The following is a 14,167-nucleotide window of genomic DNA, read 5'->3' on the forward strand; positions in this document are numbered from 1 at the left end:
CCACTGTGAAGTGCATAGCAGTTAATAGGCCCTACGTGGCATAGTATCTCATGTTAGGATTTATTTCCATTCCATTCCAGTCAGTTGTGGGGAGGAGGAAGAATGCATGTTTAAATGCTTCTGTGCATGCTGTAATTGGGCTATCATTGTCATTTCTCTCTAGGTTCTTTACTTAATACTGTTTTTTGAAACTATGTAAGTAGGGCACTTTCATCTTAAAATCATACAGGACATGGCAATTCATGATCACGAATTTCTCTGGAAAAATACATGTTAGACCTCTATGTTACATGTATTAAGCAATAAAATATTTTCAATTTATCTTGGTTTTTGTGAATGGTATATATATAAATTGTGTAAGTAAGTCTTAAAACACTAGAAAACTAAAAGAAAACACAACTATTAAAGCAAAAGTACTGGAGACCTGGCAGATGTTTTGCTTTAAAGCTCCCTCCTCATACATTAAACAATGGAAAATCCAGGATGGAGTGTAACAATATTATGAGAAGAATAGTTGCTACTCACCATGTAGTGGAGATGCTGAGTCACAGATAAGCACAACAAAAAGATTATCACACTTGATGGTCTTTGTCAACAATAGACACACATAAACACACACACATATGCATTTACGTGTGTGTGTGTGTGTGTGTGTGTGTGTGTGTGTGTGTGTGTGTTTCTGTTGTTGATAAAGGCTATTGGCCGAAAGCTTAAAGTGTGAAAATCTTTTTATTGTGCCTCTTTAGATATTCAGATTTAGTTCACACACACACACACACAAAGGGCTTTCTTTTAACTTAAAAATTTAAAAAGAAAATACAAAAATTTTAATTTTTTTATACTCTGTTTTTTTTTTTTTCTAATTTGGAAAGTCACAGAATGGTAATTTGCTTGTTGTATTACCACATTCCTCTGATTCAGTTATAAACAAAATTTTCTCTGCTCCAGCTATCTGTGTTATGTAAACAGTTACTACAAAAATTTAAAGAAATGCATTTTTACAAGTTTTTACAATTTATTTACTCAAAATCCCTCATCACAAAAGTTATCAAAATGCGCTATATAGTGTTTGGTTAATGTGTTAATAGTTATTGCAATCAAAGTTGGCAAAATTTGTCTGTGTGAAGTGTTAGAAACTTTTCAACATTCTGCGTATTTCAATCATTGAATTTCTAGTGTGTAATAAACTTGTTGGCAGCACTGTTTCCAGCCTTTTTCTGTTTTTAATAATCGAATAAGAACTAGCCCATGAATCATTCTGCATAGAGTTTTGTGTTTAGTTTGTACTTTTTGTTAGATACAGTGTCAGTGAGGAAATACTAAAGTAAAAGGGTTAGGTGTGTGGGCCATGAAGAAAGGCACAAGAAGGTGGTGTTTAAGAAGAGTGAAAAACAATTCACAGTTGTTGGAAATCTGTCAGGGGCATTGCAGAAATATCTTGGTCCACAAGTAACTGCATTACCACGACATCCACTGTGCAAGAAATGCCATACTCGTTACAACAATAAATATAGTGATAACATACCTAAACGATCACCGCAATCAGAGTGTGAAACTGAAGAAGACAGTGCAGATGTCTATATTACTGGGTGTGAAGTTGTTTATGCCTTGAATGTTAGCATTTCTGTTGTAGCCCCTAATATATCCTGCCTTAAACACCCAGACAAGGTTATAAGCACACGAAGGATGGTATGTACTAAGAAAAGTGGAAGAACTTGAAATAAATTTTACACAAGCAACATCTTCAAAACTTTGTGAAGCGTGTAATGCAGATGCACCTGATGCAGAACCTGAAGGTAGTGACATGTGCACCCAGTGTGATGTGCGGTTTCAAAACCTAAACATTGCTATCTTGGCAGCCACCTATACTGAGAAAGTACGATTACTGACACTGATACATGATAGCTACTACAAGCAGAAAATATAGAAATACATACCGACTTCCTCACATTATTTGGTTTCAAAAAGCTCGTAAAATAATGAAAAATGTATTTGGGTTTTCCCAGACTCCTACTGCAAGATGCAAGATTATACACTTAATGTTGCTCTCGAATGATGATGATGATGATGATGATGATGATGATGATGGCAAAGGCTGCAGCATGCAAAATCCTATTCAGGCTGATGTTATTTCTGTTAGTGAAAATGGTGTAAGTAAAAAAATGTAAAAGATACATGACAAGATCAATAAGAGAAACATACCTCCTAATGAGAAAAGAGAACACAGATTAAAAAATTGGTCTCATAAAATTCTACTCCTTGTGACCAAAATTGGTAAAATGTCAGCCAGTGGAGGAAGTATGCACATATATTTACTGCACTAAATTGAAACTAATTTATTTCACCATAAGCAGTGTCACAGGGAAGAAGTACACAGAGAGGGACGTGATGCTTTTGTATATACATCAAGAGCAGCAAGAAAAATTTGCAGGAGTCTGCTTGTGTCATATGTTACGAAGTAGCACCAAAGTTTATAAGACATAAATTCATAATACAATAACATAAATACCCTAAGCACCAGATCAATAGTGTAATTATTTGTAGTGGTCTTGATGCAGCATGCTTTAAATTTAAAGAAACTTATATCTAACATAAATTATGAATTGCGGCATATTAATTAAAAGCCAACTAAGACTATACATTCATCAGAATTGACTGTCTTCTGAAATGCCGCAGAAGTATCAGCACCATTGTGCTCACTTTCACAGGACCTTCTTGTCACAATGAAGTCATTGGTCCAGATGTCATCAGAGTCACTTTTATACCTACTTTCTACTCTGAATAGGTGTAGATGTAGAAGATTAATCATGCTCAGATTCATTTCCTGGTATATCTGCAGGAGAAAAATTCATAAGAACAAAATCTGTGAAAATAATATGATAAATGTATACAGCAAGTCAGCTTCAAACAAATCTTGACTTACCACTATTTTCAGATGATGTATAATCTAGATTGTTGTAAAATACTCCATTTTTGTCATCTGTAGACTCATCAAGTACTTCATAAATCATTTGCTCTAAATGTTTCTTCTCTCACATTTTGTACACAAAATCAACACAACAGCACACAAAACAGAGAGAACTTGAATGTCAGGTGAAGCCTACAAAGCAAGCAACATTAACATAGGTTTCAGTAAGGAAGAAATTTTCCAGTGAAGCCACTACTGCCATCTAGCAGTTACAGTGGAGACTACAACATCTGTAGGCCACACAGACTTTGCAGGTATCTTAAATATACGTTCAGTACTGAGGAAAATAATTGAAGCTGGTTATTACGTCCACTGCACTTTCCCTTTCCTGCAAGCGCCATAATATTAAGTCAGCCACATGTTAATTGTTAAAAAAGGTGAAGTGTCAGTATACTCTGATTATAGTATGTCCATCCTAAAATATTTGAGATAGTTACCATTGTCTTTGGGCCATGGCTGTGTATGTCTATGACTAATTGTGGAAAATGATGTTCACATTTCAACGGCAGTGCCTCAGTGTTGCCACAGTTCTAGGTGACTGTGGTTTTTAGTCAGTATTAATGGCAGCCATTTGCACTACATGACTGAAAGCTGGCAAAAGTCCTGTGAAGTGTTAGGAATCTTCTCTTTTCATATGGATTGTGGTAACAGTAATCTTGTAAGTCCGCTAACAAAACAATATAAGAGAAAAACAAATTTACTTTTATTGAGATGTGATACTACAGTTTTCAATACTGTCTAATTACATGTACTAATCCTTAACAAAAATTAGATGGGAAAGACCCCATGTTCTCTATGGACAGCTACTCGACTGGCTGAGATGGCTGGTTGCATGGCAACCACTAATTTTGTTTCTTGTGCAGGGGATCAATTGGACGTTGGGACTTGAGTGATTGCATGTTGTTTTATTTGTTTCATTACAAATTGTCCATTGTAATAGATTTGTTTTGTGTATGATGTGATAGTGCTGTTTCTTGGAAGTTCTGTCCAATTTCCATGATCTTCCAAGGTTCCGTTTCCCCATTTATTGCTTTGTGCCTAAGGACATGTACGAATGTGTACAGTGAGAAATTTTGAGCAGTGTGCTATAAACATCTATTTTTTACATACCAGTACCAATGAAATCTACAAATAGTACTTCATGAGTGAGAGGGGACAGAGAGAGAGAGAGAGAGAGTCTGTAATTGTTTTAGTTGTAATTTGCCCATTTTATGTTCATCTTTTTTGTACACATTGTCTTTCAGTGGTTCAGATTCCATGTGTATATGCAACATATGAGATCCTGAAAGTTTTATGTTGTTTACCATTAATTATTGACTTCTGATTCCATTGTAAACTATTAAATATAGATGCTTTATAAGAACCTGTAATAAAGAAGTGTATGACAGTCTGAATAATTTGGATGAATTCAGCATTTTCATAAGTGGAATGCACTTTCATCATGTGGGAAGATGAAAAAAAAATTGAAATTATATAATAAAGTTTTTCCTCTTTAGTGGGCAGCTACCAGTATAGGAGAGAATTGGGAAAGGGAACAGTCAAATGAATGTGAAAACATTTTTTAATGAAATGTGCTTTGAATCAGTTATTACGATACTTTTTACACTGACTTAACAAATATTGTTGATGTTAATCTATACTTATCTTTATATACAGACTGCTGAAATAAAAAGACTTCTAGTCAGATTTTCAAAGATCACTTTTTTATATATCTTCTGCACCCATACATTAAATTAATTGTAACACTGCTCAGATACCGAAAATTTGGTAACTATTTTCCTTGTAGTTACATGAATAATAACTCACAAAAATAAACTTAAAATTTGTGCAGAAGGAAGAATATGAAACTACCATCAAATACATGATACAAAAAAAAGCATCATATCTCTAGTCATCAGAAAACTGGCTGCTGTAATAAAAAGAAATAATTTCGATAAATTTTCACAAATCTGGTCACTAGGTCTCCAAAATTTTTGTGAAAACTGGAAGCTTAAGTATGTAAACACACATTTAAGAATATAAAAACATGTTTCAAACATTAGCGTAAAACTTTTGTTCCGCTACGTACTGCCTCTCCCCTTATTTATTGTTTGTCTACCCCTCTTCCAAACTGTTGTTTGTCCCATCCCATCCCACCGTATCTTCTCTCTCTCTCTCTCTCTCTCTCTCTCTCCCTCCCTCCCTCCCCCTCCCCCTCCCCCTCCCCCTCCCTCCCCATTTCCGTACTTTGTAAATTACTGTGAATAAAGGTAGTGGACATTTTTCTCCAGGAATATTACTACTGATTGCTGGTGCAGAGTGATTATAAGTGAATTTCAGTTTTATAAAGTTTTAGGATGTTTGACTTCAACCGTCCAAACTATTCAGGTTCTGTCATATGCACTGTGTTCTCAGACTGTTACTGAGTACCTGCCTTATATAGTATTTGAATGTATCAACGCCTATTAAAGCTTTTATATTTATAGTTATTTTGGTGAACTGTTGTGCATCCCATTTCATTCTCTTTAGAATAGAGTTAAATTGAATTGACATCTTACTGCCAGTGTGATTCGGTAATATTGCATATTTCCCTTAAGGTAAGTGCCAAGCAAAAATTACATTAGTTTGATACATAATAAATGAATTATCCTGTAATAACATGAAAAAGTATATTGGTTACACAAATGATTTGGTAAATGTGTACATCTTTTTACACACTTTTTAGGAATATAGTTCTGGCAGTGAATAAATTTTTTTTAAAATGGTCAGTTTCATAAAATGAACATTGGCTTCTCCGACTCTGAGGAAGTTTAGGACAGGCTTGCTTACTTTTTCCACAGTTTTAAAGTATCTGATCCTTGTAGCTTCAGACCTGGTGAAATTACTTTGATTTCAGACAATATAGAATGACATATGAGGTGTACGGAGGAAAGAAGATGAGAGGAAACTGAGATGCATCTTTGTAGGCATTGACACAGGGAAAATGAGGCAAATGCCTGGAGAGTTATAAAGGAACAAGACTGAAAATGTGGGTAAAATAAAGCAGAAAGGCGCAACAGTAATGCAGTTTTCTATGGACTAGATTTATAGGATGTTCCACAATTCCTGTACAGGTTGTAGGGGCTGTAGTAGATAAAGTTTTGCTGAAGAACCCTTGTCTGTGGTGTAAAATAAATTGAAAGATTAGATCACTTTCAAATCTCCTCCTTCACAATATACATGGTAACTGAGAAGAGGGCATAGTCTTCTGCCCCATTGTGATTATGACGTCATGTACCATTTTTGTCTAACTACAACAACAACTGCGAGAAACTGGTATGTTTGCAACAAGGAGAGGTGACTGTGGTGCTTCATGGATGTGACGCACCCTCACATTCGAAGAGGACTAATTGGTTGATTTTGGGGAGGGGACCAAAGAGCAAGCTCATTGGTCCCACCGGAGCAGGGAAGGAATTTGGCCATGCCCTTTCAAAGGAACCATCGCAACATTTACCTGGAGCTATTTAGAGAAATCACGGAAAACCTAAATCAGGATGGCCGGACGCGGGATTGAACCTTCGTCCTCCCAAATGCAAGTCCAGTGTGCTAACCACTGTGCCACCTCACTCTGTTTCAAAGAGGACTTTGCCTGTCACACACAAGAAAATCCCATGACAATTACTTGAAACATTGCCCATGCCATGGGCTCCTGTATAGGACATAGGTCTGAGCTTATTTTCTCCACTGTGTGTAATGCGAAGTGTGAGATTTAAAAGTGATTTTGTCTTCAAACCTCTTATATATGCAAAGGTACATTTCTTGATATAAATTCCTTACCAAAACTTTATCTAATACATCCCCTCTACCACACCTAGAAACATATAATAGGAATTGTAAGCAGTTAAATGAGCTACAAGAATGTGGAATAAATAAAAAATCTTAAAATTCAAACAGTGGAAAATCCAGGATGAAATGTAACAATATTATGAGAAGGAAAGTGGATACTCACCATATAGCGAAGAATCCGATTCGCAGATAGGTACAACAAAAAGATTCACAATTATAGCTTTTGGCCATTAAGGCCTTCATATACAATAGTCACACACACACACACACACACACACACCTGCAGTCTCGGGCAGTTGCATGAGACTGCAGTCGTGTGTGAGAAATGCATTTGCGTGAGTGTGTGTGCATATGTGTGTCTATTGTTGTCGAAGGCCTTAATGGCTGAAAGCTATAATTATGAGTCTTTTTGTTGTGCCTATCACCGACTCAGCGTCTCCTCTGTGTGGTGACTAGCAACTGTCCTCCTCATAATATTGTAAAAAAATTAATGCTCAACTCATGCCAAACATATATACAGGGTGTTACAAAAAAGTACGGCCAAACTTTCAGGAAATATTCCTCACACACAAATAAAGATTCACCACCAGTTGGCCCAATTGAAGGAAGGTAATGTTGACTTCGGTGCTTGTGTTTACATGCTGTAATGTCTCTTGCAGCGGTCTCTCCGCAATATTTTCAGAAATTTTATAAATTATATAACTCAGTACATATCTCGAAATCTCTCTTCTTATCTTACCGATTATCAATGCAAAGTAGTTTCAAGCCCAATTATTCCTTGGAGCATCTCTGTTTTCTCTTATGAAAAGAATGAAGGAATTTCTTGCCGATTAGTCGTGAAAGGAGGAGGATGTATATGTATGTATTGTTGAGCTAGTCGCCATCTTGATGAGATTCTGTATGAGAAGGAATTTAATACATGAACTAAACTAAAGTAAGTGTGTTCGCGTATTATTTAACTGATTATTATTGACAGTGTCTGCTTACTACGCTGTGTTGCACGGGATCAGTGAGGAACGTCTGATTTACACTGGACGAACCTGCCGTTTTGTATGCTCAAGATATCCAGTTACTTCAAATAAATAGGCTAACACGGTCTTACCAGCAGATCTCTGGTCTTCCCCATGTGATCACCGAAAGTTAATAATTATTACAAATGTTTTCAGGAGATCGACTGATAATTTTCGTCGCATCGAGACTTCGAAATTGCTTCACTGCCTTATGGAATTTAAGTTAAGCTCAATTTAATCAGGATAGAACACTATTGAACTGTGTGAATGTGATAAGCCTGCTTTGTGAATGAAAATTCCCTTAACATACCCATGTTTTTACTATCCTGATCAGTGAAGGTAAATCAGGCCGGTGTGAGAGAGGGTTTTTAAATTTTAGATCCCACAAAAAAAATATTAAAATGCGACTCATTGCTCTGCAGTACTAGCATCAAGCACATCAGTACGTAGCATCAACAGGTTAGTGTTCATCATGAACGTGGTTTTGCAGTCAGTGCAATGTTTACAAATGCGGAGTTGGCAGATGCCCATTTGATGTATGGATTAGCACGGGGCAATCGCCGTGGCGCGGTACGTTTGTATCGAGACAGATTTCCAGAACGAAGGTGCCCCGACAGGAAGACGTTTGAAGCAATTGATCGGCATCTTAGGGAGCACGGAACATTCCAGCCTATAACTCGCGACTGGGGAAGACCTAGAATGATGAGGACACCTGCAATGGACGAGGCAATTCTTCGTGCAGTTGACGATAACCCTAATGTCAGCATCAGAGAAGTTGCTGCTGTACAAGGTAACATTGACCACGTCACTGTATGGAGAGTGCTACGGGAGAACCAGTTGTTTCCGTACCATGTACAGCGTGTGCAGGCACTATCAGCAGCTGATTGGCCTCCACGGGTACACTTCTGTGAATGGTTCATCCAACAATGTGTCAATCCTCATTTCAGTGCAAATGTTCTCTTTACGGATGAGGCTTCATTCCAACGTGATCAAATTGTAAATTTTCACAATCAACATGTGTGGGCTGACGAGAATGCGCACGCAATTGTGCAATCACGTCATCAACACAGATTTTCTGTGAACGTTTGGGCAGGCATTGTTGGTGATGTCTTGATTGGGCCCCATGTTCTTCCACCTACGCCCAATGGAGCACGTTATCATGATTTCATACGGGATACTCTACCTGTGCTGCTAGGACATGTGCCTTTACAAGTACGACACAACATGTTCATGCACGATGGAGCGCCTGCACATTTCAGTCGAAGTGTTCGTACGCTTCTCAACAACAGATTCGGTGACCGATGGATTGGTAGAGGCGGACCAATTCCATGGCCTCCACGCTCTCCTGACCTCAACCCTCTTGACTTTCATTTATGGGGGCATTTAAAAGCTCTTGTCTACGCAACCCCGGTACCAAATGTAGAGACTCTTCGTGCTCGTATTGTGGACGGCTGTGATACAATACGCCATTCTCCAGGGCTGCATCAGCGCATCAGGGATTCCATGCGACGGAGGGTGGATGCATGTATCCTCACTAACGGAGGACATTTTGAACATTTCCTGTAACAGAGTGTTTGAAGTCATGCTGGTACATTCTGTTGCTGTGTGTTTCGATTCCATGATTAATGTGATTTGAAGAGAAGTAATAAAATGAGCTCTAACATGGAAAGTAAGCGTTTCCGGACACATGTCCACATAACATATTTTCTTTCTTTGTGTGTGAGGAATGTTTCCTGAAAGTTTGGCCGTACCTTTTTGTAACACCCTGTATACACTGAAGTGTAGAAGTTAATTCTTAAGTTATTGTAACCACAGATCATTAGGCAGATAACAGGTTACGACACTTAAACACATTGCATTGCTGCACTAGAGATTTGCAGAATCAGATTTTATATAACTCGTTATGTAATATTATTTATGATATTGACATTATTTGGTTCTACTAAGAAATTCACCAGTGGAATAGGAGGAGGCTAATAAATCCTTTAGGCTTCTTTTAAATCATCCTTTCAACACTAGCTGTACTTTTTATGGTCACTGAGGTGTTATGTGAAATGTCTGTTCTTAGATAAGGCACACCTTTCTGGACTAAAGTAAGTGACTTTAAATTTTTAAGTAAATTATTCTTGCTACTTTTAGTATTGATTCGATAAATTGAGCTGTTGATTTTAAAAGAAAAAATATACTATTTATGACAAATTTCATTAAGAAATAAATGTACTGGTATGCAGTTCTTATTACTAATACCTTGAACAGAATATTCTTGCATTTGTACCACAAGTAATTTGTGTTACACACTTTAGAACTCTAAGAACTTTAGCTTGACTCGAGGATTTATATCACCTACACTGAGATGAAAAAAGTTATGGGATAGCAATATGTGCATTTACAGTTGGTGATAATATTGCTTATATGAGGTATAAAAGGGCAGTGCATTGTTGGAGATGTCATTTGTACTCACGTGATTCATGTGAAAAGATGCCCGATGTGATTATGGCAACACAACAGGAATTAAGAGACTTGGACCATGAAATGGTAATTTGATCTAGATGCATGGGAAATTCCATTTCAGAAATTGTTTGGGAATTCAGTATTACGAGTTCCGCAGTGCCAAGAGCGTGCAGAGAATCCCAAATTTCAGTCATTACCTCTCATCACAGACAATGAACATATCTGTTAGGACATTGTGTGAAATTTGGTATTAATGGGCTTTGGCAGCAGGCAACCAACACGAGTGCCTTTGCTAACAGCATGCGGTACGCTGCAGCGCCTCTTGTGAACTTGTGACCATATTGATTGTGTTTGTATTTTTACTCTACACAACTGGAAAACCATGGCCTGGTGAGATGAGTTCCAATTTCAGTTGGTAAGAGCTGAGGTAGGCTATAAGTGAGGTCAGACCGCATGAAGCCAAGGATCCAGTTGTCAAAAGGGTACTCTGTGCAAGCTGGTGTCGTGGGTCCATAATGACGTGGGTGGGTTTTTGTGGAATGGACTGGGTCGTCTGTTCCAGCTGAATTGATCCTTGACCGGAAATGGTTGTGTTTGGTTATAATAGAAGGAAACATTCCACGTAGGAAAAATATACCTAAAAACAAAGATGATGTGACTTACCAAATGAAAGTGCTGGCAGGTCGACAGACACACAAACGAACACAAACATACACACAAAATTCAAGCTTTCGCAACAAACTGTTGCCTCATCAGGAAAGAGGGAAAGACGAAAGGATGTGGGTTTTAAGGGAGAGGGTAAGGAGTCATTCCAGTCCCGGGAGCGGAAAGACTTAAAGACTTACCTTAGGGGGAAAAAAGGACGGGTATACACTCGCACACACACACACATATCCATCCACACATATACAGACACAAGCAGACATGTCTGCTTGTGTCTGACATGTCTGCTTGTGTCTGTATATGTGTGGATGGATATGTGTGTGTGTGCGAGTGTATACCCGTCCTCTTTTTCCCCTAAGGTAAGTCTTTCCGCTCCTGGGACTGGAATGACTCCTTACCCTCTCCCTTAAAACCCACATCCTTTCGTCTTTCCCTCTCCTTCCCTCTTTCCTGATGAGGCAACAGTTTGTTGCGAAAGCTTGAATTTTGTGTGTATGTTTGTGTTTATTTGTGTGTCTGTCGACCTGCCAGCACTTTCATTTGGTAAGTCACATCATCTTTGTTTTTAGGTATAATGGTTGTGTTTGGTTACATATATTAGGTTACTACTATATTAGGAGGTATCTTGTGACTTTTGTCACCTCATTGTATGTATGACAGCACCCCCATTGCAAACAATATTGATAACAAAGAGTCCTTCAGCATTGTTTAACATTGCTCTTGATTTACTATTTACTCCAACATTTGTATCATACACAAACAAAATAAAATTGACATATGTTAATGTTACGGATTAAATGTCATGAATATACACAAAAAAATGTAAGAGCCATAATATCAAACCTTTTGGGACACTAAACATAGTTTGTTCTCATTTGGATAGTGACTGATGGCTTAAGGCAAGGCTCTTTTGTATCTACATTCTTTCTTCCCTGTTTCAAAGGTACAATTTGAACACTTTGCAGCATTTCCTGCAATATGGTGCAACCCCATTACTTTATAAAAGTTAAACACAAGTCTTGAGAAGACTGACATTACCAATTTTAACAACACACTTTTGCTTAAAAGGATCGCCAATTTCAAATTGGACATCCGAGACAAATTTAAAAAGCCACAACTATTGACCACCGTGTAGGAGGCCAATAGCCTTCAGAGAAATTTCAGAATCTGACCACTGTATTGGAAACATACAGTGCTAACAAGATTTCTTTAGCCTCCAATTGGCGCCTTACAGTGCACTTGGCAGTCTCAAGAAAGAAAAATGCTTAGCTCACAGGTCAAAGATACTCATGTCAGAAAGATGCACCAAGTTCATACACTTCAGTTTCCATGGCAACAATTTCATTTATTCAAACCGTAACGAAACTGACTATGTCCTTTTCTTCGATTAGCTCCTCTGTCAATTAACTGTTATTTCCTGATTTAATATACAATTGTCACTGAATTACACCAGTTTGGGTTAAACTGCCATACACTGGTCTTCGAAAGTCACAGCAGCAGGTCAAGTGTTACTACAGCCGAGTATCTCCCATGAAATAATCTGAGTGTCCAATAAAATTGCAAAGTTCGTCTGAGAAACTCTGAACTGTCACTAACATTCCTTATCCTGATGCTGCCTGACTTGCCTCTTTTCCTTTCCTCAGGGTTTACAATCAACTGTGTGATTTTTTTGTGTCAAAGCGCCACCTATGATATGTTAAACTTTGAGGCCTGTTAGCCGGTCATTAATGAAGATGCAGAATGCTTGGTGTGTCCAATGGGATATTCATTCATCCAAGCTCCCCCTACCAGTAACAGCAGACCTATATTTGGTATTGACATCTATCGAAACCACTTTTAACCTGATTTTGCAAAATTTCCATGATGGCACCAGTTGAATACTGGTTGGTGTAAGAGCCAGACCTGAAACTCAAACAAAGTAGTCACCATGATTAGATAACCTCCCCAAGTGCCATACCATGCTCTTTCCATCAGCTGTCAAAATGAACATTTGGCATACATTTCTAAATTACAAAATAACACAGACAAAAGCTGACAAACAGAGAGGAACATTCAAGTACAGCAATATATAACACCGTCAGTTGCAAAATAGAAGAACCTCCAAAATAATGTAGCCTCATTAATGTATAAGGTTGTGTTTCTGTCATCGTCTAAGATTGTCTCAAATCACAATGAATTACCATCCTCTTATAACAGAAGAAATTCTTCGCAGAGAGAACACAAAATTTTTCAATCCCCCTGTGTGCCTCTCTCTCTCTCTCTCTCTCTCTCTCTCTCTCTCTCTCTCTCTCTCTCTCTGCAAAACAACAAAACCGTACAAACTCAAAAGCACACCACCTTATTCTCCAGATGCAGAGATTATCACTATCATCTCACATGTGCAACAAATGTGAATATATCAGCCAAGGAAATATCATTTTCATTTATGTTATTATTAATCATAAAACTTGTATAAGCAAAAACCATTATAGTCACCAAAATATTTATGATGCACTCCTGATTGACACAGGTTGATGCTGCATGAACTTCCACTGATAAAAATTTAAATATTACTTACTCCTAATTTTGGAACAAACTTTCGGATATAAATTTTATTTTTCCTGGTTTAATCACTGTTGTTGTTGTCTTCAGTTCTGAGACTGGTTTGATGCAGCTCTCCATGCTACTCTATCCTGTGCAAGCTTCTTCATCTCCCAGTACTTACTGCAAACTACATCCTTCTGAATCTGCTTAGTGTATTCATCTCTTGGTCTCCCTCTACGATTTTCACCCTCCACGCTGCCCTCCAACGCTAAATTTGTGATCCCTTGATGCCTCAGAACATGTCCTACCAACCGGTTCCTTCTTCTTGTCAAGTTGTGCCACAATCTCCTCTTCTCCCCAATTCTATTCAATACCTCCTCATTAGTTATGTTTTCTACCCATCTAATCTTCAGCATTCTTCTGTAGCACCACATTTCGAAAGCTTCTATTCTCTTCTTGTCCAAACTATTTATCGTCCATGTTTCACTTCCATACATGGCTATACTCTATACAAATATTTTCAGAAACGACTTCCTGACACTTAAATCTATACTCGATGTTAACAAATTTCTCTTCTTCAGAAACACTTTCTTTGCCATTGCCAGTCTACATTTTATATCCTCTCTACTTCGACCATCATCAGTTATTTTGATCCCCAAATAGCAAAACTCCTTTACTACTTTAAGTGTCTCATTTCCTAATCTAATTCCCTCAGCATCACTAGACTTAATTCGACTACATTCCATTA

At 37.8% G+C, this 14,167-nt stretch overlaps 1 protein-coding gene across 1 annotated transcript in view; it reads left to right on the forward strand.

Annotated features, from left to right (window-relative positions):
* LOC126094573 (RING finger protein 121) overlaps nucleotides 1–5,436 on the forward strand; it is a 96,027-nt gene extending 90,591 nt beyond the window's left edge. Inside the window, exon 8 of the mRNA XM_049909039.1 lies at nucleotides 3,741–5,436. Coding sequence (XP_049764996.1) covers nucleotides 3,741–3,861 — 121 coding nt within the window. The 3' untranslated portion in view covers nucleotides 3,862–5,436. The remainder of the gene's footprint in view (nucleotides 1–3,740) is intronic.
* Nucleotides 5,437–14,167: the final 8,731 nt, after the last annotated feature.

Source organism: Schistocerca cancellata, chromosome 8 (genome assembly GCF_023864275.1).
Source record: "Schistocerca cancellata isolate TAMUIC-IGC-003103 chromosome 8, iqSchCanc2.1, whole genome shotgun sequence".
In the NCBI taxonomy this organism is placed as follows: Eukaryota; Metazoa; Arthropoda; class Insecta; order Orthoptera; family Acrididae; genus Schistocerca; species Schistocerca cancellata.